The 25,322-nt window shown below is 38.5% G+C and overlaps 1 protein-coding gene across 2 annotated transcripts in view; it reads right to left on the bottom strand.

The window, feature by feature from the left end:
• necab2 (N-terminal EF-hand calcium binding protein 2) overlaps positions 1 to 25,322 on the bottom strand; it is a 181,081-nt gene that overhangs the window by 98,413 nt on the left and 57,346 nt on the right. For both annotated transcript variants that reach the window (XM_036152095.1, XM_036152091.1), the window contains exons 3-5: positions 12,447 to 12,555; positions 7,834 to 7,859; positions 7,601 to 7,698 (exon numbers count right to left, since the gene is read on the bottom strand). In XM_036152095.1, coding sequence (XP_036007988.1) covers positions 7,601 to 7,698; positions 7,834 to 7,859; positions 12,447 to 12,555 — 233 coding nt within the window. The remainder of the gene's footprint in view (positions 1 to 7,600; positions 7,699 to 7,833; positions 7,860 to 12,446; positions 12,556 to 25,322) is intronic.

Genomic DNA, 25,322 nt, shown 5'->3' on the forward strand with positions numbered 1-25,322 from the left:
TTACTGATTGTATCGTAAAGTGCTTTGGGGTGGTCGGACTAATTAAAGCACTATACAATTACAAGCCATTTAACATTTAAAAGGAAAATGAAGTTATTACTTGAAATACTTAAATAAGTGACCCTGGCTTCCATTTGATAAACAAGAAATAAGAACTACATCTGGCTAAAGAAGCATTAAAATTTTAAGACTTATTTCTTTGATCTTAAAAAAGACATTTCCATCACAGGAGGACTTATTACAGCCTAGAAAATGTTACTGCACCCAAAAACTACATCTTTGTTTGTGAAAACATCTTTTCATTTCTTAATTTCAGACAGCTGGCTTTAGATCCTGCTCAAATCACCATGGATAAATCTTTTTTGTCACATTTCTGAGTACCCTGCATCATAGGGAACAAAGTATTAATAATATGACCATCCAGTTTATAAAGTAGGAAAACTCTGAGGTTATCACATTCATATTGACAATGAATGTGATAACCTCAATGTAGCCTTTAACACCATATTGGATTCAATTAATTTTGCTCAGAATGTGCATAAATCAACACATTTTTTCCTTCATACTTTGGAACTTGTGCTGACATATGGCATTGAGTTCAACGAATGAACAGTATTTCCTCACAATCCTGTCCTATCTGACCATTTTTAATAACCTTTGAGTTCAATTTAACTCAGTTCGCCGTCCCCAAAACAAGGCTTCATTATAGTAGATCTTTATCAAATAATGCTGTTTCAGAATTTAAGAGTCTATCCCCTTTTTGATTTCCTCAGTATCATAGAAATGGCCAGCAGATGACAGCAATGTTATTTCTTCCCCTTCACAAATTGATGCTTTTGTTGATGGTGTCACTTCCTTGTTGCATTTTTACATTAGACAATGTAGCTCCCTTGAAAAGGTAATTATTCATTGGAAGCTGGCTCCATGGTTAACTTTAGAGCCGCGTTCTTTGAAGCACAATGTTAGGAAATTGGAGAGAAAATGGTGCTCTACACACCTAGAGGAATCCTACCTAATCTGGAAAAACAGTCTACTGTTATATAAAAAGACCCTTCACAGAGTTAGAGCATCATATTTTTCATCAATAATAGAAGAAAATAAAAATAATCCTAGGTTTCTCTTTGGGTAATGTTGGCAACTGTACTAGAGTCATAGCTCTGTTGATCCATCCATTTCCTTAACTGTCAGCAGTAATGACTTTATGGGATTTTTCACAAATAAAATTGATTCCATTAAAAATAACATTGGTATCCTCCCAAACATGATTATCTTGTCCTCAGTCAGTGAAGCAGCGTTGGAGGAATCTTTACAACCTGATCGTTTTTGAACTGTTTAGACCTAGTAGAGCTTTCTGAGCTATCTAAAATTTTAGCTTCATCTAATCCTTCAGTTTGTATTTTAGACCCAAACCCCAAAATGTATGGAGGAAGGTTTTCTGGTCAGTTAAGACTAAAATAAAAAAATGTCAGCCACAATGGAAAATGTTGTCTTGTGCAAACCTAAGACATCCCAACACCCCAAGAACCCCATCCACATAGCAAACATTAAAAATGCCTAGGCTGAATACCTTTGCAAGACATTGTACAAAACTCTGGCGCACAGCAGCTCGCAGAAACTGTGGGCCCAAAATTAGTATGATTTGTGTATTTGGCGACCATACCCCAGGGGAAAATTAGACTAACTGCCTGAACTGGACTGCCTGAGCTCCCGCTGAAAGAATCTGAAAGGATTACAGATCCCCAAAAAGCGGAATAGGCCCTAATGACACAGGCAAAGTTCTTTTCCCCTATAGTCCAAAGAAGACAACATTGAAACTGCAGCCCTGGCACGCCTCGTCTGTCCTAGACGCTACATCGAGAGAAGGCACCACATCATCTCTGTTCATCAGAACAGACCACACAATTCACAGCCCATCGGACTTCCTCCACTGTTTATCAGAACCAGAGTACATTAATAAGTTGTGTCTAATTTTCTCTGGGTAGAGAAAATTAGTTCAGGACAAAACTATTTAAATGTTGTTTATTTCACTTTGTTTTACTTTGTAGTGCTCTAAACCTAATGCAAAGTAGAACAACTTGACTGCAAAATGAGATTATTTCGTTTTATCATTGTTTTTCCTTCATCTCCTCTTTCTAACCTGTATATAATATTTCTGCATAGTCCTTATAAATGTAGTAAATTGTGTCTACCTTATGAATAACACTAAAGTAAAAAGTTCTGCTAATGCTAAATGTGTAGCCATCATTCGTTCTGCTGTTCTCTACAGAGCTCGTTCTGTTGGCACGGCAATTGGCCCTCGCACGCTGCCAGGACTCATACACACATTAATATCCTTATTAATGGTACTTAAAGGAGTCTGTGACTTAAATAGGTTTCTTGATTAAACCACAGCAAGATAAATAAATAAATTAGTTGTCAGCTGAACTGGGAGCCAGGTGTTTGCATCTTAGAGAGGCCCCAAAGGTCAGTGGTTTGAAACTCAGTCTGTCACTCCGAGTCCCTGAGCAAGACCCTTGACCACAGATTTCTCCCCGTGTGCCACTCAGCAGCCTTCTGCTCCCCAAGAAATGTGTTAGACACAGAGACAAGTTTCCCTTCTATGGGACTATAAAGGGATTTATTTAACTAACTCCGGATGTGACATCTTCACACCTACTGCCATCAGACAAATATAAGTGCTATAAGCCCCCATTTTTGGAGTCCATCAGGTTGTCGGACATCCTCCATTGTTTATGAGAACCAGAGTACAGCTAGCTGACAACATTAAGAATCAAAAGGTATTGAGCCTCAATTGAGCAAATTATATATATTATACAGGATTTTATTAAAACAAGATTGATTTTTTTCCCCCCTTCAGCTGTACATATTTCTGCATATTTACACTGAACTGTGATACTGCTGCATGAATTTATTGGTTTATACTTGTATTTCCTTTTTCCTGTAGTTTATTCGTTTTCCCTATTGTTTTTATGTTTACTTAGTAGTTTAGTTGTGCGTTACTGGTCTAGTTATATAGTTTGCTGACTGGAGGATTTCAACTTGAAATTAAAGTTCTCTGTTAATAAATTACTTAATTTAAAGAGAAGTTGTTTGTGTTTATTCTGTATATATGTGAAGTATTTACTGTTGGAGAAGGCCAGTGCACAAATTCACTCCATCTATAATATCACAGAGACTGAGAGCTCCTGCTAATAAGCGGGTCCCTCAACTCGTTAATTCTGATCAGGATTACCAACTCTGTTAATAATTACCTTTGTTTCGTGTTATAGTTATTTGTAGCAAAACCAAACCTATTGTTGCACAATTGTATGAATGAGAAAGAAAGAGGAAAAAAAGAAAGAGAAACAGAAGAAAAGTACACAAATGATAGAGCAAAAGAAGAAGACAGACACTGAACTGATTGATTAAACAAAGTGTGTCTATCAGAGAGAAACTAGGTGAAGGTTGTGTGTGGAAGCGTCAGTGTGTGTGCTTTAATGGGTCTGAGTGCTGCTGAATGGCCTGCTGCAGAAAGACGGATAAAGACAGAGCTGCAGGATGAAGATATACTGTAGACACAAATACTCCAAACATAAATGAAGGAGGTGTGGCTGTGGCCCAGATGCTATATTTAGTTTATAGGGGGAAACACTGGGATTGCACATTACTGTTCTCCAGCTGCTTCTCACAAAGGGAAACCACAGCAGCTCTCTGTAACAGAAACTCGACGTACCGTTATTTTGCTGCAGCTCAAACAGTGAGAGAATTAGATTCCAGCCCGCTAACAGACACAGTTACTCTCTGACTGTGGAAACAAGCTCTCTATGCAGGTCTGCGGAGCTGTATGCGAACAAGCTGCTTCTGTTCAGCCAGGACAGGTTGTCAGGGACTCAAGTTTATTAGAGGCAAAGGGAAATGTGAGTTTCTGCGGGAGGAATTTTAAAATATCTGCTATTGGACATACAGTAACGGATCATTCTGTTCGTATAGAGAACAAGTAGACAATATGGCGCAAGGGTCCAGGCAAGCTTACATCTTCAATTACCCATTATACCTGCATTGCAAATAAATTTTTATGCAAAGACTTGAAATTAATTTAGGGTCAATTTCATTCAGAATTTTCATAAATGTGGTGGTTTGCACAGTAAGACACAGTAAATATGAAAGAGGTAAACAAATGGTGTCAAGTGCGATCCTTTACATTTAGTCAAAAAACACATATGGTAAATGAGCATTTAAAAGGAACATACATCCAAAATTTAAGATCTCTTAAATTTTTATTATCTCTTAAACGATGTTGGGAAAGAACACTTTACCAACATCCTGATTTCTTTATATCGCTGCACGTAATATGCATATCATGAAGAACGGCCTCGACTGCAGTTAGAATTAGCTAATTATTTTAGTACAATGCATTCAGGCTCCTAATACCTGCAATACAACATAAAGGCTTTAAAAGGTAAAGCAATCCTAAGATGGTAAAGTCATTAAGAAACTACAACTAAATGTTCCAATTCCAGAACAGCAGACAATTGCCAGAAGCAATCTTCTTAATTAAACCTTGTTGTTGAGATAAAAAAAAAAAAAAATCTGTATATGGATAGACTACTCATTATCTGGGATTAATGTTTGCCATTAATGCAAAACAAAAAGACATTCAAACTGTCTATTTAAGTAAAACTTATGTGAACTTAGGATGTACTTATTCATCATTATCCCAACTTTCACCCATATTATCTAATATTGCATGTACTAATCTGTCCTATAAATATTTCACATTCACACTTTGCACATGCAGTTCTGGTGCACTGAGGAGAGCTCTGTCCCAGTCTGGACCGGGCCAGGAAGGAGCAGTATGATGCATCAAGGAGAGGATACAGCGAACTCTGTGCCCCAGGAGAAAGAAAGTGCAAACAATTTAAGTCCTGTCGCCTGTTTCATACAAAGAAAACCTACTTGGGACACAGTGGAGTTTTTTTTTTTTTTTTTTTTCCATTTGTCAGAGAAGTTTCCTTCTCGCCCAATGTTAAATATGGTGGCCATGAAGGACAAGCATGAAACAGGACATATACGTGCATAAGTAGGAAATCAGCTTAGCATGAAATAGGAAAGAAACAGGTCTGCCAAGATTTTCTGCCACATTGGACACGACACGGATTCAGGAACTACGTAATTTTCTGACATGTATTTGGCTGAAAATTTACATAGATCCACACTTTCTTGCAGCTATTGTATCTTCATGTACATTAACAGTTGTGATATAAGAAAAGTAAAGGAGAAAAGAATATTGTTGAAGTCTATAGAGCTCAGCTTCAGTGAAAACATTGAAGATTTTAACTGTGGGAACTCCAACGCCACAAAACACCTGCTACATGTGGATCTGCTGGACAAAGAATGCTGTAGAAATAACCCTTTGGAGAGCTTGAGGCTATGCTGTGTGATCTATTTTTTATCATTTTCAAAACATTCTGTGTCGTATGACCAAACTTCCAGTATTTCAGACAATAGTTAGGGCCTCAACAGTACCATTAAAAGCCCATGAAAAAGCTGTTTTTGATCCCATATCTATCTTAACATAAACATGTGTGTGTGTGTGTGTGTGTGTGTGTGTGTGTGTGTGTGTGTGTGTGTGTGTGTGTGTGTGTGTGTGTGTGTGTGTGTGTGTGTGTCCACCAGGTGGGGATACTTTTTCCTCCATTCAAAACAAGCAGCTAAATTTCACACCTTTTGCTGTTTCTGGTAACATTGCCTGCTGCTGAATTGATGGGTTTGTGTTGCTGAGAGTGTACACTCTCAAAAAGAAATAATAATAAAATTAAACTGTGGAGCAATATGAACACAGACTTCTAACTGGCATAAATAATCAAAAAACATTTTATATGTATATTTCAGGCTAAAGTAAATGACCAGTTTAACATTGAAAAACTATAAATATTACGGTTGTTAAAACCCCACAGGGGATAGATGTGTTAAAAAATAGGTTGTTAAAATTATCGCGTTAACTATGTGGGTTATTTATTTACTTTGGCACGATAAAATAATTTAAGGCTAACGATCAATTTGAAAAGGGGCCCCTCTGCATTATCACATGCACTTCCGTTTGCTCAGTCAAGCTAGCTGATCATTTATTTACCTGCAAGGCATGCCGTAATGTCCAAAACAGAGGAGTCACACACGAACCAGAAAGCAACAAAACAAAGACGGCTAGAGAAGGAATCATACCTCGCTTTCTCTCATATGATCATCGGAGGTGTTACAGCTCACGTTAATGATGACATCTGGTATCTGCACTCCTTTATATTTACTGTAAGTCTACAGAGTACCACCATGCAGAGGCACGTGTGCAGCACATGCAGGCTGTCGCAAAAGAATGGCCGATAGAAAGTTGACAACGCTTGGGTCAGGCAGTACTCGAAACATGACAGCAGCAGCAAGACTCCATCCATCTGCACATCAGCCTTGCACTGCACATGTTTTACAGAGAGCAACCATTGTAAGTGGTGGCAGTGCTTGTTGAAATGTTGAAAAATTGTTGGTCACATCAAGCACAGACTAATGCTTTTTTTCACAGCCTTTTAAAAGTATTTCGAAGAAAAGAAATAAATGCCACTTTTGTTGAATCAATAACTTAAGTGATGATTTGAATCTTTATTATAAACTGACATGAAATGTAATTTTATGTTTTTAACAGATGTGCAATTAATTAGTCTTACTTAACAGCTCTAATAAATATATAATATTTCTGTGGCAGATTTAAAGAAGAACATCTCAATTATATAATCTAAACCAAGCTCTTTTTATGCTGTTTGACTGTCTTGTTTTTATCTTGACATTTTGTTTTTATCTTAACATTTTACAACAGGAATAAAACTTGCTTTAATCCACCCATTTTGGTCTCTGATCTTTTGGTTCAGGGTTTCCTACTGCCTAATGATAACATAGGCTGTAGGTCTTGCAGCCTTTAGCTCACTATATAATCAGCATTCAGCAACCTTCAGTTATTTGACTCCCTGTTAAAGAAGTTTCAAATTGTGTTATATATCTAAAGATACAACGAACAGTAGTGCAAATGGTAAAAAGAAATATATTATGAAATGATAAATAATTGACACCAATAATTTTGTATTTAAAAAAGTGGACCAGGAATATATTGATTGTAGAAGGCTGATTGTGATTAGGGGTTTCCAGCTAAAGAGCGCATTCACATTAAATAGAGAATTTTATTCTTTTTTTCCCCCATTTTTTGTGATGGGTTTTTGAGAGGTGGGGGAGTTTTAGTTACATATTTGTCCAAATTTGGTCCCTTATTTTATAACGTGGGAGCCATGGCCATAGCTTTCATATTGTGCCGTATTTATGGATTATTTTATGTCCTTTTTCTTTTTTGGTGAGCTTTCAGACAATTAATGACTTTTATTTTGGTCCTTTGGAGTTTCTACACACCTGTCAACTTTAGTGGAGAGGATGACATGTGCTTCAAGTTGGAATATCAGTGTCTGGACCCTAAGTAAGCATTGATGTCTTCAGAGAATGCATTTTACAGCAAAACTGTATCGTCTGCAGTTCCTGTAGAGTCAGATATCTATCAGTTAAAGCCTGAACAGGTGACACTCATTCCTACCCTTTTGGTGAAATCCATTGCTCTGAGGATGGAAAGGTTCAGCGTCTCCAGTGAGGCCAGAACTCCTTCATAGTCTCCCATGTGCTTGGCAAAGTAGTCTGTTTTACAAAAACACACATTTACACGGCATTTAAAAGGAACAAACAACTTGGCAGGGGCAATTTTAAAAGGACAAAATGTTTTAATTTAATTAAAAAGTTAGTTTTATGAGTGTGACTTTGCTGGTTACTTACCACAGAGTTCCTTCGTGTCTACATTACTATCACAGCAAGCAGTAGGAAGGTGTGGAAATGGGAAGAAAGGAAGGAAAAGAATAAAGAACAGCAGGGTCAGAAACAAAGGAGAGTTTTAGCATGCAAGCTTACACAGATCCATAAGAAAATCAACAGAGTTTGAAAGGAATCCGACAATACACTGACAGCAGTCTGAGTTATACAGTCTTAGTTCAGCTCAGTGGGTTGAAACTCATTTGGCATCAAATGCTTTGGTTATTTTAGGAAACGCCAACCAGGCTGTCAAAGATGAGCTGGCGTTAATGTTTTTAAAGCATTTATGATGTTTAATGCTCAAACTAAGTGGCAAGTCAGAGATTTTGAGAGTATAGCAGTGTTTGCTCTACACCTAACTACTGTATATAGACTTAATGAACTCCAGACTTTTACGTGTGATCACTTAGGGTGGGGTGATGGGATTAAAATCATTCAAGTATTGTTTAAAAGTTTGGTTGGACTGTCAGTTCTGCTGACCCTACCTAGCCTGTCAACTTCTGAGTCAAATACCAACTTAGCTTTTTAAAAGGAAGTAAACATTGCAACAAGGTTTCTGTAAGTGGCCTTTTCCTCTAAACTGGTTCCAGTGCTTAACTGGGGGTAGTAATTACCTGACCCAGTTCTTTGAAATAGAAACATGAACTGCATGAGACGTTCTTAATGCCGTTGGTCTGACTTGGCCCTCAGGTGGTGGAAAGGCAACCTGGCTCGAGGAAACCAGTTGAGAACCGTCTCTAGCAGCAGCTCTGGTTAAGCACTGGAACCACTTTTGTAGAAAAGCCCTATAAAAGTTTGCCCTGGTTTCAGAGCTCATAACGAAGCTTAAAATCTAAAGCTGGATGGATTCTTGGTTTTTTTCTCCTGATGATCTGTGAGTCAGAGAAATGCTTCTCCAGCTGCACCTGCTGTCTCCGGTCAGACAGGAAATCTGTGATCCACCTGCAGATGGGATGTGGCACATTTAGCAGGAAAAGCTTGCCAGGGTTATATCCTAACGCCCCCCCACCCCACCACCGTTTCCTTGTTCACAGAGCACCGCCTCCTCTTGGCCCATTTTTGGCCGGAGTATGGTACAGGTGTGAGTTACACTTTAACTTTTGTTTATTTTTCTACCTGGATTATTGAGATGCATCAGGACAACTTGAAGAAGGCTGTGATAATTTTTTTATCTTTTGCAAGGTACAGTGCCTTTTCATGTTTTGTTGCCTCCCAACCTGGAATTAAAATGGATCGTTTGAGAGTTTGCACCATTTCTTTTACAGAATATGGCTACAACTTTGAAAATGTATGGCTTTTTAATATCTTATATTTAATACCTCTTTTTAATCCAACTTTGCTATTAAGATGTTTGCCCATTCCTCGAGGCAAAACTGATTCAGCTCCTTCATATTGGACATATTTGCTTGTGAACAGCAATGTTCAAGCCTACCCACAGATTTTCAATTGGATTATGGTCTGGACTTTGACTAGGCCATTACAACACATTTAAATGTTTGTCCTTAAACCACTGAAGTGTTGCTTTAGCAGTATTCTTTGGGTCGTTACCCAGCTGAAAGGTGATCCTCGCTCCCAGAGTCAAATCACTTGTAGACTGACGGGCTTTGCTATGGATTCTGTATTTAGCACCATCCAACTTTCCCTCGACCTGGACCAGATTCCCAATCCCTGCAGCTGCCACCACCAAGTTTCACTGTGGGGATTGTATTCTTGGGCATGCGTTGGGTTTAGACCACACAACACTTTCCTTCACTGAAAAGTTGAATTTCAGTCTCATCTGACTAGAGCTCTTTCCTCCATTCATTTGGGGATTCGCCCACATGCCTTATGGCAAGCTAAAATCACAACTTCTTATTTTTAAACGCCAAGTAATAGCTTCTTTCTGGCTGCTCTTCTATAAAGCCCAGCTCCATGGAGTGTACCGCTTATTGTGGTCCAATGGACAGAGCCTACAGTCTCTGCTGCGAAACTCTGCAGCTCTTTCAGGGTGAACTTTGGTCTCTGTGCTGCCTCTTTGAATAATGCCATCCTGGCCCAGACTGTGAGTTTTGTTGGCTGGTCCTCTCCTGGCAGGTTTGTTGTAGTATTAGGGTTTTTTCATTTGAATATGACAGATCTGAGGGGAACATCTAAGACTTGGATATTTCTTCATAACCCCCACCGTGACTTGTACTTCTCAACAACCTTGTCCCTGACTTGTTTGTAGAGCTCCTTGGTCTTCATGGTGTGATGCCACTTGCTTAGTGGCGTTGTTATCTGGGGGGGTTCCAGCAAAGTTGTGTTTATGGGCTCAATACATTAACAGAGACCTAGAATTTTAACAGAGGTGAAAAAAATTTGGGTGCCATTGTATAATCTTGTTTTTGAAAAATGCTCTAAATTAAGCTGAATCTAATAACCACCAAAACAAAACTAAATAGAGGGTGAAATCATCTCTTAAACATCCAGCTCAACTTTTAAATGTCACAGAATTTTATTGAGCTTCTTCAAACAAATATGATAAATATAAGGTTATAAAGGCTAAACTAAGTAAGTAGGTAAGGAGTAAATAAACCTTAAAACCAGCAAAGTTTGAGCCTTACGCAAATGTTTGAAACTACACTCTCAAGCAATCAGTCATGTTCTAATGCCAACTTTCTAAAAAAGAAAAAAACTAAAAGATACAAAACAAAGGTAAAAACCTGCTTTAGTACTTATAGCTAAAGCATTTACAGGCATTTACTAAATAACTTTATTGACCCAAAACTAACTTAACTGAGATTTCTCACTCCCATACATCAATTGTTCACCATCAGCAAGAAACTACAGGCAGGACTGACAGATGCGCAATGAAGTTCTGAGGGCAGAAAGGACTGGAGGCAGGAATGGATGACACGTGGAGAGGAGGGTGAGGCGAATAAGGAGAGCGTGGTGTCAGGCAGAGTGACAGCAGAATGAAAGCTTGAGAAGGATGACAGAAACAGAGACAGAAAGCTCAGAAAATGGATTGAAAAGGTGATCAAGTTGAAGGGTGGTGGGAGGAAAACAGAGCATCGCTCAGTCTCTGCCTGCTTCGTCCCTCTCCTCCATCCATCAACTTCCTGCTTCAAACAGGAAACACTTAAATCCTCATTTCTGTTTCCACTCAGCTCAATCAATAACCTCATTTGTAGCCAAATGTCGCTACTTTTCGAACTTCTCTGCCCGTATCCACTGCGGCGAGGAGGTTTATAAAGTGAGACCATATCCAAGAGGCACAGATGACCAACATCCATAGGTGATGGCAGCAATCACATGGTCCACTTACTGCACTGATTTAAGGACAGATAAAAACTGCCAGCAGGCCAAGCCTGCCGGAGGATTTATAAGCTGGACCAGCCTCAACTCTCCAACAATGCTAACAGGTCAGCTTTTGTTCTGCTTGGTTTCCTTTTATTCACGACTCTGCAGGATCCTGAGCTTTTGTAAATTAACAGTCAGGCTCCTGATTATTCAGATCTCACTGTGTCAGCACACCTCTCCTCACTGCAGGATGGATGAGCTGAATATAAAGGGTCAAAGAACGGATGTAATGACAGTCAATTAAATATAAAATGTACAAGGGGGGGTGTTAATGTTTTGGGGGATAGAATTATGACGGTAAAAAAGACAGAAATAGAAAAGTGAGGAGGAAACTGGATAGCAGACATTTTTACAACGCAACACTACACAGCTCAAATATACCTTTGAACTAAACCTGGCGCCTGTAAAAGCACTGATGCGCCACTGGGAAGATGAGGTTTTGATGTTATGATAAAAGTCAGTTTAATGTGTATTATTAAAGGAAAATGACAATGTAAATTAACTATACTTATATGAACTTCATATGACAATATAAACTTTCAATATGAATAACGGACGTGGAGAAAAACTTTTGTGGTTCGGTAGCTCAGCTTGTTCAGGTTTCAACCTTGTTATCCTAAACTTGATTGTGAAAGTGTGTTGCAGCAGTGTTTATTTAGATATGTCATTATTTATTTATCTTTTCAATCCAGACAAAGAAAGATTTTTTTCCTCTCCAAACTTTCAATTTTACACCAATGTAACCTGGTTTTAATCTAAATATCTTTAGACATTTCATTTGTCTGTCAAAGTAAAATGCAACCAGCTTACCTGCAACGGCTTGGGTTTATGCCTTTCTAAGTTACTTTTAGTTTTCCCTCCATTTGGACTCAGGTTTCATTCTCTAGACATGCACTTATTAGAAATTTTATGTAAAACGCTTTGAGGCAAAAGGTTCAACCTGAACTAGGAAATTCCCTCAGTGCAGAAAAAGCAATTTTTATCCATTTTACCCCGACATCCTTCACTCACACACATCCGCCGTCACACAAACATGCAAACAAAACAGCAAATGGAGGCTGCAAAGCAGAAAAACAGCCTATGTGCACATACCCTTTGGTTTCAAAACTGCTCATACATTTTAATAAAAACTTGACTTTGCGGTGCACGGCGCACACAAACGTGCACATATGTCTGTCCCATATGTGGAATAATTTCATGCAGTCACTCAACACATTTCATGCACGCTTCGTGCCCCAGTGGCGTGTGTGGGAGCTAACCTAGTGTTATCAGAGTCGATGGTGTGAAACAGCTTCTCCAGCTCCTCCTCATTCAGCGTGCCATCAGAGAAGAAAGCCTGGAACTCATCCAGAGACAACTTTCCATCATCTGCAGAAGAAACAGAGAACAAAATACCTATAAAGTCACACAGAGAAGGAAGAGCTAACAGATCTCATAATTATGGGTTTTATGTCCGACGTTAGACATATGCCATTTTGGACATATAAAAAGTTTTTTTAATTCTCGCTCACCAAACTAGCAGAAAAAAAAAAACAGAAAAAACAGCTACCACATGTAAAACATGAGGCAGTTAGTCACAAGAAATTCTAAAAATATCCATTTAATGGTAAGAAATATTTATGTAGTTTCAGTTTTCTCTAAAAAGGTTCACACAGTTAAAAACATTATTTTAGTTTTTCTCTTGCCTTGAGAAAATGAGCGTGGAAAAGTCAAAACAGTGAGTTACTTCCTGCATTCGGTCTCAGAAAAGCCTGTCTTTTTGGTAATTTGCAGGGTTATTCTCTGTTCTGATCAGCAGGAGCATCTCTTCTGCTGATCTGATGAACATCTCCAAAATCAATCCACTTCTCTCCCCTATTCACCCACAGAATGCAATTTATCGATCTTTCACCTGCAGTGTTAGTTTTACTTCACGCCCGTTGACACTTTCTAAACAACTTGTAACTAAACACATTGAATCAATCATGTTATAGCCATATTTTCTGATCTCAGACTTCTTATTCTTAATATATCTCTGCCTTACCTTTTGCCCTACTACGCTCCCATGTTTGTGATCGTGCACGTTCACACTCGGGCAGACAGGAGGGATGCTGGATCAATTTCACTGCAGCTCGAACTAAGTTGCATTTTAGTCAGCAAAATGGGAATCCTAGAGCACAAATACCCAGCCTGCTCTGGAAGCATTACTTTATATATGATCCTTTCATGCAACTTCGGCTGATTGTAAGTTTAAATTGTTTTATCAAGGACTGAAGAGCAATAACAGCAGACTGAGTACCACTTAAGGCTGGTTTATGCTCGACACACGTATGGTACGTGCAGAAAAGCGACATGCGGCAGCAGCATTTATGCTCCATGTGACTTTTCCTCCTACAGTCTAGAGCACATGTCAAACTCAAGGCAGGCGGGCCGAATTCGGCCCGTCAAGGCAATTAATCCGGCCCTCAAGAGCCAAAATAGGCTTAACATGTCATAAAGTAGAGGCATATATTATTTTAAACAGGCCAAAAATGTGCCTTATGTAGCACATGTTGATTTTTTAAACTGTGTAGTAACATCATCCTGCCACTAGATGTCAGTTTTCCCACAACACCTTACAACAACCCAGAAATGTCCAAAAAGAGAAAAAGTGATGCAGAATAATGAGAGCTTAAAGTGTAACTGATCCCATATATCAGCTTTTTTGCAGATAAACGGTATAAACTGGGCCTAAGGGTGCTACTTATACGTTACTGTGCTTTTTTTTATATTTTTATGTGACCTGAAATTAAATTCCGAATTCAAAAGTATCATCTATACACGTGCAAACGGCCCTTTTAATGACTTCATGATGGCAAAGCAGCCCAATATAAAATTTGTTTGACAACCCTGCTCTAGGGGGCAGCGTTGTGCTCCTATGCCAAACGTCCTACACCAACAACACAAAAAAGTAGAACACATAGTTGTTTACAACATTTTAAAGCCTCCTTCTGTCTTCTTGAGAGTGACCATGATTTCTCTCCAGGAATTGTTAACAATTTGTTGATCATGGTGATCTTTTTGGACTGAATTATAAAGATTTCTACATTTCTGAACCTTCGGCAGAAGGAGCGCTTGCTTCTCCACAGCGCGTTTTTACATTAGACTGTCCGCATAGTGAGGAACGTGCCTAGGCCCGCGGATCGGAAAATTGCTTGTGCAAGCTTTAAGACTGGTTTATGCCTGACACACCCACGAGGTCCATACAGCCATGTCATTTTGGCTATCATGCCCCTCTGCACAACCAAAAGTTTCCATTTTTAACAATTTTGATCATCAAGTAACGGCTTCTTTGTCAATGTGAAATTATTCCCACATGATGATGCTGCCCTCACTATGCCTCACAGTGAGCATGGTTTGTTAAGGATGATATGCAGTGTTACTTTTCGGCATAGCAGAGTTTTCCTTGCGTGCAAAATAGTTACATTTCAAATCCCAACAAAATACATTAGAGTAGAAGGAATATAAATATTTTGCAAGGTACTATAGTTCATAATTGGCTGCATGTGGATACCACAAAACAGCATAACTGTGTATGAGTACAAATGTAGCTCTAGTTTAGCTTTCAGTTCAGTCCATGTTAAAAAACAATGTTTGCTTTACCATTAACCTTCACTATTTTTACGCTGCCCCTAAAGCAACTAATCTTATATCCTATATGCATCGTATAACTTGACAGTTTCTGACCTTGTGCAATAGTCAAGAAGGACCTCTTTATAAACATGAACCTGGGAAATAAATTTGAGACAGGGTTTATTTGGTAATAGTTGCAAACAACAACAGGTGACACTTTACTGTGTAATGGTGCTGCAACTGGAGAAATATATGGCACTGCAGGTCATTACAGCTTAGCTTACTTTCATTGCTATAGCTAGAACCATTATAGACTTTTTTTATTCCGCTTTCATTTGTCAGATAGCTACAAAAAAAAGTGAACCTTCCTGCATATTGTGCAGTTAATTGTAATTCTTAAATTTATACTATTAAGAGTCTTGCGACATTGCAAGACATTACAATACATTTTTAATTTTAATAACATCAAAACAGCTGAAACTGATTAACATCCCCTCTAACTAACTGATTATTTCAGACGTTTCACCGACTTGAGATTATACTCTGATTAACATAAATTCCTAGTTTATCCATTACGCCGAATGTTTGGATTGAAGCAGCATAGCATATTTAAATATAATTTTATGAACAACTGTTTTTGCTTTTTGAACTGAATTACATTTCTGCTGAAGTCACGGCGGCTCTGCAGCATGACATTGTCTTCATCTATCAGTTATACGGTTTGGCTGTCTGTCTCTCCGTGATGCAAAGCTTGATATCAAATATTAATCCCTCTGCCCTCAGAGTGGGTTCGACTTTAAGTGTGGCTGACTGGATGCAGCTCTGGGAACGCTGCAGAGCACAGGGAAACCACGAGGCCAAGAGGACTGCTGCTTTTTTACAAAGGACGGAGTCTAAATGAGCTGCTCTTTAGGTCTGCCTCATTTATTCCCCCTGCTGTTTCTCAGTCACAGTTTTAAAGCGACATTTTCCGTATTAGTGAGCGATACAGCTCCATTTATCTGCTGTTTATGAATAGCAGGGTTACCTGATTACCCTACATGAGTAAAACTCAACCTGACCCCAGAAAGGTAAAGATGTATTCAATTTAAAATAAGTGTTTGCATGTAACCGTGAAGTAGTGCAGGAACCTGATTCCAGGTCAGTTTTTACTAGAAACACAACTAAGAGTCGACCGCTTCCTCCATCTTCCTTGTTTACTCTCATCTAACTAAAGTAACACACAGCAGAAGCTTCTTCTCAGACGTTATTGCATGTTTAATAAGACGCTTTTCTTTCAGTGATGCTTGGTGCAACCTTTAAAATGACAGAAGGCGTGACTTCTGAAATGTCACATCTTGGTTCCACAGCATCACTCCTACTGTGACTGTCCCAACTGATGTCCACCATGTATTCAGATCCTGAGCCATGAGGAAGAAAAAAAAAAAAGAAAGAAAAAAAAAGTGGTGTTTTATGCAGCTATGACCCATTTTTCAGCCCCACTTTCCTCCATCTTAACATACCACTCACACAAAGCCAACATCATGCTAACCTACTTTTTCAAAGGCAAGACACACTCCTAAACCACATGTCTAACAAAACGTACATCTTCCCTGATTCCCATCCTGACCCATTTTCACCATTTTCAAGCTCTTTTTGTCATAGCAGCCGTGCACAAATGTAACAGCAACTTCCGCTTTCTCTGCTGGGAGCTTCTCTTCTCTCTATTCTCCTAATAGGGCAGTGAGGCTTCAAAGGGCTACTGCTGAGCAACATCCATAGATAATTTCTGCAACTTCCTCTGCTACGAGTCCTGGTGCTGCAGCCAACATTCACCCAGCAAACCCCTCCATAAATAATGTATAATTCAGATAAGCACTCTCCTCAGTAATCACGCAAGTCACCAACATCAGAGGCTGTGATGCAACAGCATCCTGCATCCAGTGAACGAGCCTCTGCAGAGTGCCATCGTTTGCTGAAACGGTCTTTGTTTTACTGTCCAAAAAAGGTCCATCAAGGGAAATGGTTTTAATGCAAAGGAAATGACACCCTCCTGCAAACGTACCAGAGAGCAGGAGGGAGGAGACGAGAGGCAGGATGAGCAAAGATGGAGCAGCTGAACTTGGTCAAGGCCTTTTATTTGAATATGCTGTTTATTTACTTCTCAGCTGCAAAATCACGCCATTTTTTAAGCCATCATCCATCGTTTCCTTAAGATTTCCTTTTTTTGCTTTTCCTTCTTTTTTGCTTTTTAGAACTGCAACTGTCGTCAATATCATCTGAAAAAAGAGCCCCATCGTCTGCTTCTTATTTTTTTATAATTACATTATCGACTTAATAGGATCTCTAACAATTAGCCATTTATTTTTTGTTTATGTGGAACTGTATGATGCATATTTAATAAAAGTTTTTAATATTAAACTTACTAAAAGAACAATTTTGCTGTGTAATTTATAACTTGTTTGATTAGAACTCTTTCACTAATTAGACTGCTGGTTTTGCTTTTTTGCCAGGAATATATCAGGTTATAATTAAGGAATTTTGCAACGCAGACTGGGAAAACATCGCATAATCAAGATGTTATGTTATATACGTCTGATAGATGTCTACAGAAGACTAAATGGCTAAATTGAATCAGAGGGTTGCTTAAAGTATTTGTTTTAACTAGTTTGTGTGCATTTATGAAACCAGGGCATTGCAGCATTTTTTTGTTTTTTAATGTAACTCTTGACAGATAAGCTTGTTTTGAGTGGCACAGAATGTCTTCGGAAAAGTTTGGGAAATAAAGGTTTATTTAAATCACAAAAACCCGACCTTTTAACGTGTTTGTACACTTTGGAGATCCAATTAGGTGTTGAACTGTGAGTTAGGTGCAGCATTTCCCCTCTGATTCTCCTGTAGCTAGTAGTCAGTAAATGTGAGTTTACAAAAACTGCACTGAGATGCAAACTCACATAATGCAAACAAACGTGTGTTGCATATACAAGTTACCTTATAGCATTTGGTTTGAGAAAATAAACAAAGTACTTCAAGGAAATCACTTGTAAATAACATCGAAAGTTGTTAGACTTGCTCACGTAGTCTGCAAAGACCCAATCCGAATCAAATCTTGTAATTTGTTCAGTTATTCAATCACATTATGCAAATTGAGGCCCTCGTTGTTGCCTTCGTTATGCCATCAGGCCACATAAACAGACCACTTGTTTCATCAGAGGTCTTCAGTCTGAAAATGCCACAAAATGAATCCCACCTAAAAACTTCTTTGTTCAGCCAATCACAGAAAAAGGCAGCGCTGCGTAACCTCACATCTGTGGAGGAGCAAATTGCAGGTGGTTGAAATGCCAGCAACGCACCTCATCATTTCAAAGCCACCTAATGGCCGTGTGTCAGTTCACAAGAGGTTCAGGTTTGATTCATCTCTGTAAACACCAGATTATGCTCTCTGCAAGAGTAACTGATTTCATTTTTATTGCAGATTGTGCCCTTTTCAGAGGTCAGTGGGTGTTATCTTCTTTTTCCTGTGGGCAAAAAATCGGAAAGAAGAAGAAAGTAAACTTGCTGCTAAAGCTTTTCACCAACAGTAAAATGTTGTTTTATTAGTACTAAAATGTTCTAAAAGGTCATGATGTGTTTAGAAGTATTGACTTAACAAAAATGATGCAATTCTTTATTGAAAGTGTTCTGCTGCTAAATTCCATATTTAAATGAACAAGCTGTATGTTTTAAAATGAGAAATGTAGTCTGTTCTCCATGGTCTTGCTTCCCTTCGTCTTTTACATCATTATTTTTGGGGCACTGCATGATCAGTTGTCACGGCAACACCATGAGGGGGAAACTGACCCTTCTTCCAGACTCAGGAAAACAACTTCACCATCTGCAAGCGAGTAAGACCTTTGATTTTCTTTTTCTAAATATATTGGTTTCTTCCACTTGTCTTTCTAAAAACTGACAAAGCTAAAAAAAAAAAAAAACTCAACGCTTAAAAAAAAACAACTAAAGATGCACTTAGAAATGGTCAATTTGGTCTTTGTTGACATAGCAGTGCCTCTTCTAAGGCTCTACATGTTTGTATTAAATTACATCGACTTCCCATGACAGTCTATTCACAGGAACAGCAGCATGAATGAAGAGAATGGAGAATATATAATTCATTAGAGGAAAAAGCACAGTTGCTATATTTAGAAGAAGAGCAGCACTGCAGACAAAAAGGGAATAAAGAAAAATTATGTTGTTTAGGTCATGACAGCTGGATAGAAAGCCCTGATGATTTTTAAATAAGACTAAACATTAAAAAATAATTTCTGATGTGCAATCTTTGGCTGGTTTCTAATCTTTGATCATCTGAACATCAGCAGAGGTTTCCTGCATACCTGGAAAATATCTGACCAGGGCGGTTCCAGTTCCATGATCTGTGATTTCTTTGTGAAAAAACAAAAATAAAAAGATAGACACAGACCTTTAAAGTGAATGAATGAATAAAAACATAAAATTTTTCTTAATTATCTCTGCACAGTAGTGATGTTACCAGAAACCCAACAAAATGGTGAATTGCAGCCAAACTGCACCGTGATTCCTCTCAGATGTTAAATTTTACTCCATATCAGACTATAATCATAGATCAACTTTATTATAAGCATTCAAAAATGCTGGTGACACATAACTATACATTAGGACCTTTCAAATAAACAAAAAAATGAATGTCCATAAACCAACTTAAATCTTAAAAGGTACAGTGTGGAACGAATTTGCCGTTTTATTAGCAAAAATCAAGTATAGCTTTCATAAAGACATATTCTGCCAAACTAATAACAATCACATCAAAAATGATAGCATTCCCTTGCCTTAGAATGAGTAGTTATAAGTACACAGGCGGCAGTGCACACAATAGAAGACGGCATGTTGTGTCGCCATTTTGATTACAGTAGCCAAAAGGGGACAAACTTGTTAACCAGGGGAGTTTATTTTGGTATAGTGTTAAAAACAGGGCAGAGTACTCCAGCAACTACTCTGTCCACCCGGCAGAGATGACTAGTTTGTTTGGCTTCGTCTCCCTCTCAGGGAGTATGTTTGTACGCGGAGGGGCAGAGTGATATCTATGGGGTGCCCCCAGAGACATAAATCAAAATTAACTTCCATATACACATGTTAAATTAGACTCTTCCATATAATATAGTGAAAACCGTGCATAAACACTAGTGAAAAGCTCTCACATACACTAGTGAAAACATTTACCTCTTATATAACCTACTGAAAACCTTGCATAAACACTAGTGAAAAGCTCTCACATGAACTAGTGAAAACATGTACCTCTTATATAACCTACTCAAACGTTCTCATACAAAGTAGTGAGAACTGTTCATATAAACTGGTGAAAATCTTTACCTTTCATATACACTACTGAAAAGCTTTCATATACACTATTGAAAAAGCTTTTATATACACTACTGAAAAGCTTTCATATACACTACTGAAAAGCTTTCATATACACTACTGAAAAAGCTTTCATATACACTATTGAAAAAGCTTTTATATACACTACTGAAAAGCTCTCACACACACTACTGAAAAGCTTTCATATACACTACTGAAAAGCTTTCATATACACTAGGCAAGGCAAGGCAAATTTATTTATATAGCACAATTCAGTACAGAGACAATGCAAAGTGCTTTACATGATTAAAATATTGGAAAATAAAACAGAATAAAAGCAAGTAGGGATAGTGTAGAAACAAAAAAGAACATTTGAAAACAGTAAAACATTTTAACTTGAACATTCAAAGGCAATTCTAAACAAATGTGTTTTTAATCTTGATTTAAAGGAACTCAGGCTTTCTGCACTTTTACAGTTTTCTGGAAGTTTGTTCCAGATAAGTGGAGCATAGGAACTAAATGCTGCTTCTCCGTGTTTGGTTCTGGTTCTAGGTATGCAGAGTAGGCTGGAGCCAGAAGACCTGAGTGGTCTGGAGGGTTTATACGCTGATAACAAGTCTGTGATGTATTTAGGTGCTAAGCCATTTAGAGATTTATAGACTAACAGAAGTATTTTAAAGTCTATTCTCTGAGATACAGGGAGCCAGTGTAAGGACTTTAGAACGGGGGTTATGTGCTCTACTTTCTTAGTCTTAGTGAGAACGCGGGCAGCAGCGTTCTGGATCAGCTGCAGCTGTCTGATCCACTTTTTAGGCAGACCTGTAAAAACACCGTTGCAGTAATCAATTCGACTAAAAATAAACGCATGGATTAGTTTTTCCAGATCCTGCTGAGACATCAGTCCTTTAATCCTAGAAATGTTCTTCAGGTGGTAGAAAGCTGACCTTGTAATTGTCTTTAGATGCTTTTGGAGGTTCAGGTCTGAGTCCATCACTACTCCCAGATTTCGGGCCTGATCAGTGGTTTTTAGCTGAAGCGACTGAAGCTGTGTGCTAACTTTTGATCTCTCCTCTATTGGTCCAAATATTATTACTTCTGTTTTGTTTTTGTTCAACTGAAGAAAATTTTGACACATCCATGCATTGATTTCTTCTAGGCATTTACTCAGTGCTTGAATTGGTTCATAGTCACCTGGTGACATGGTGATGTAGAGCTGTGTGTCGTCTGCATAGTTATGGTAGCTGATGTTGTTATTTTTTATTATCTGGGCTAGAGGGAGCATGTAGATATTGAAGAGGAGGGGACCCAGGATGGACCCTTGGGGAACCCCACATGTGATTTTTGTAATCTTCGATGTAAAGTTACCTACTGATACAAAAAAGTCCCTGTCCTTTAAGTAAGATTTAAACCAGTGGAGAGCTGTACCAGAAAGGCCGACCCAGTTCTCCAGGCGCTCTAACAGAATGGAGTGATCAACAGTATCAAATGCTGCACTGAGGTCCAATAGTACCAGCACGGTGGTTCTTCCACAGTCTGTATTTATATGGATGTCATTAAAAACCTTGATAAGGGCGGTCTCTGTACTGTGGTGAGCACGGAAACCTGACTGGAAACCATCAAAGCGGCTGGTCATTGTTAAGAAGGTGTTTAATTGTTGAAATACAACTTTTTCAATAATCTTACTGATAAAGGGGAGGTTTGAGATGGGCCTGTAGTTCTGGAGTAGAAGTTTGTCTAAATTGTTCTTTTTCAGCAGTGGTTTGATAATTGCTGTTTTTAGGGACTGGGGGAAAACACCTGACAGAAGGGACGCGTTTATTATCTGAGTCAAATCAGACGCTATTACAGGTAAAACTTTTTTAAAGAAAGCTGTGGGTAGAACATCAAGGCAGCTGGAGGAGGAACTTAACTGCTGAATGATCTGCTCTAAGCTTTTGTGGTTTATTTCGCTGAAATGGGACATTTTGTCAGAAATAGTTCCAGCTGAATAAAGCATTGGTTCTGGTGTTGATATGGTAGTACAAAGTGATCCTCTAATTTTTAGGATTTTTTCAGTAAAGAAGTTAGCAAATTCGTTGCAGGCCCTGGTGGAGTGGAGTTCGGAAGTCACGGACATAGGAGGATTTGTTAGCCTGTCAACTGTGGAAAATAAGACATGAGTATTATTAATGTTTTTCTTGATGATCTCAGAGAAGAAAGATTCTCTTGCATTTTTCAGTTGTACTACTGAAAAAGCTTTCATATACACTATTGAAAAAGCTTTTATATACACTATTGAAAAAGCTTTTATATACACTACTGAAAAGCTCTCACACACACTACTGAAAAGCTTTCATATACACTACTGAAAAAGCTTTCATATACACTATTGAAAAAGCTTTTATATACACTACTGAAAAGCTCTCACACACACTACTGAAAAGCTTTCATATACACTACTGAAAAGCTTTCATATACACTACTGAAAAGCTTTCATATATACTACTGAAAAGCTTTCATATAGTACACTATTGAAAAAGCTTTCATAGACACAACTAAAAAAGATTTCATACCCACTACTGAAATAGCGGTTTACCATTGTAGCATTTGACAGGATAAGCTAAAATAAAGTTGAGTAATGCCCCTGCTTCTGTGAGGTGTTCAGCGGGTAGCTGAGCAGTAGTGATGGGTCGATGAGGCGTCATGAAATATTTCGACACGTTGCCAAACTGTATTGATACTGTGTCACTGAATACTGACACCTGCTGGACGTTAAAAATCCCTACAGGCAACCTAGTTGACAGCGTTAACTGACACTGATTAGATGACCTAGTATACACAATAATACAATTTAAGTCATTGTATGTTGCATTGTATTATTTCATATTTTCATTTGAATTTAAAATATCTTTGATTTTTTTTATACAGTCAAATAATGTGAACCTGTATCATAACGTAATACCCTCTAAGTAAACATGTTGTGAATGAGGATGCTTGTGGACTGGCATTTTTTTATTTTATTTTTTTTACAAATTTTTATTCAAAAAAATAAGTTGTTTTCGACGTTTTGATATTGAATTTGTTACGCTTTTTTGATATCACTTCTCCAACTGTAGAAGACACCAAATGAAGCACAGATGATGCTGGAGTGCAGATAAATTGTAATGAAAAGCGGAAGAGGTTTGGACAGACTGTCTTTTGATTTTTCCAGTCTATCATAGGATCTTGGGACCCGTCTGCCAAGTATCTGTGCACCTCCTGGATGGCATTAGCTGTGGCACTTTGGGTCTGCCTGCCCACTTTGATGTCAAATGTTGCCAAATGTTATGTAAAAAGAACAAATTGGCATTTTAGTTCATGATTTATAAACAACAAACTGCCCAATAACATGCCTGAAGTAGGGGCAGACAGCTTTTGTGAAGATGGTCCTGGCTGGGGCTCATTTGGGGTCGTCAGATGATTTATTTCAATATTCTCAGCCACGCATCGCTTTTCTAAAATAACGAGGGAACACGCTCAGTTCTGAACAATTTCTTTGTGCTGCTCTTCATTTTTATGCCAAAGGCCGCTTTTTAATAACAGGAGACCCAGAAAATCTCTCAGAGGCAACTGTATGTTGCGCTGTCAGAAATGTTACTCAGTTACACTTTAAAGGTGTTCCATAGTCACAGACCCACAAGATTAATAAAATAACTATGCAGAATGAAAGCAATAATGTATTCTGTATCAAATTTCGGCACTTCCAACTCTACTTTTCCATTCCATATAGCCCATGTAGTTGTAAAGTGAGGTTGGCACAATAAACATCTACAAGACAATCAGTGTCAACTCATTTTTAGGATTGGTGAACAATGGCAAAAAGATGAGCATATCAGGTATTTCAATAACACACACCATCCCATCATTAATTGCATATGTTGAATATAGCCAATTAATGCTTTAGTTGAATACTGTTAAACATAAAACTTTTAACTTAACCTTGCCTGGTTAAACTGTATTTTATCATGATTTGCTGCCATGTCCTTTCAATGCTTTTAGTAATGAATGCCCCCCACAACCTTTTGTGTTGAACTAGTGAAGTGTGAGAAAACTGCTTTAATTCTCCATCACATAACTTTCACATTGCGCATGCATTGACTTTTTCAAAAAAATTCTCTTGCGGTTTGCAGCAGCAATGGTATTGTTTCTTATGGTTTAATATTGTTCATATGCCTTCTTTAAAAATGTTTAATTCTACTCGCAGGACATGCGCAGTTCCAAAGCTTTTCTGTCGTTGCCATGGTGAATCGAGTTATGTGCGTTCCATTGATCGGGCTTTTTTTCATGCTCGTGTTCACGTTCAACTCATGGTTGATCGGACGCTGTGTTTAGTTACCTGACTTATATCATCTGTTTTGAAATCAGAAACGCTGAGTATGATAGAGTGATGGAGAACTACTCAGAGCAGCAGCTTCCCACTCAGGGTAGATCAGCCGTTTTTCTGACACAAGGCTCAGAACAAAGACGCACAGCGCAACCTGCCCAACCATAAAGTCGTCTGCCAAATCTATCAGTGGTGCGCTCCGATCAGCACCTGCGCTCACAGAGCGAGACTGCGGAACACCATCTCACCAGAGTTGTAAAATGGTTAAAAAAAAACGAACAGTTCAGCTTGGCTTTTATTTACTGCGCTGCATAGCTTTGCTGTGCGTGCTGAATCCAGATGCGCGAATGCACGCGCGCGCAGCTTAGAGGGAACAGAACACTGCTTATAAACACAGTTTAGCGCGTCAGTCAGTTCGAAACAGTTCCTGTATCGATCACGTGACTTTTCCATAGTGATATGCGCATCGACACGGGTTTTGCTCTATGAGCTCGACGCATGCGCCGACGCATCGGTGTTGCCGGACCCATCACTACTCAGCAGTAATCAATAATTATATTTGATAAAATATCGGCCGGAGATTGCACAAAATGTACGGAGCTAACCGGAGTGACCTCTGTTTACAATAACTTCCGGGTTAATGACACTCCTTCCTGTTTCACTGAAATGCCTTCCGTTTCAAGTGAAATGCCTTCCGTTTCAACTGAAATCCGTAGCTTTTCAGTAGTGTGTGTGAGAGCTTTTCAGTAGTGTATATGAAAGCTTTTTCAGTAGTGTATATGAAAGCTTTTTCAGTAGTGTATATGAAAGCTTTTTCAATAGTGTATATGAAAGCTTTTTCAGTAGTGTATAT

This window comes from Fundulus heteroclitus, chromosome 2 (assembly GCF_011125445.2).
Source record: "Fundulus heteroclitus isolate FHET01 chromosome 2, MU-UCD_Fhet_4.1, whole genome shotgun sequence".
In the NCBI taxonomy this organism is placed as follows: domain Eukaryota; kingdom Metazoa; phylum Chordata; class Actinopteri; order Cyprinodontiformes; family Fundulidae; genus Fundulus; species Fundulus heteroclitus.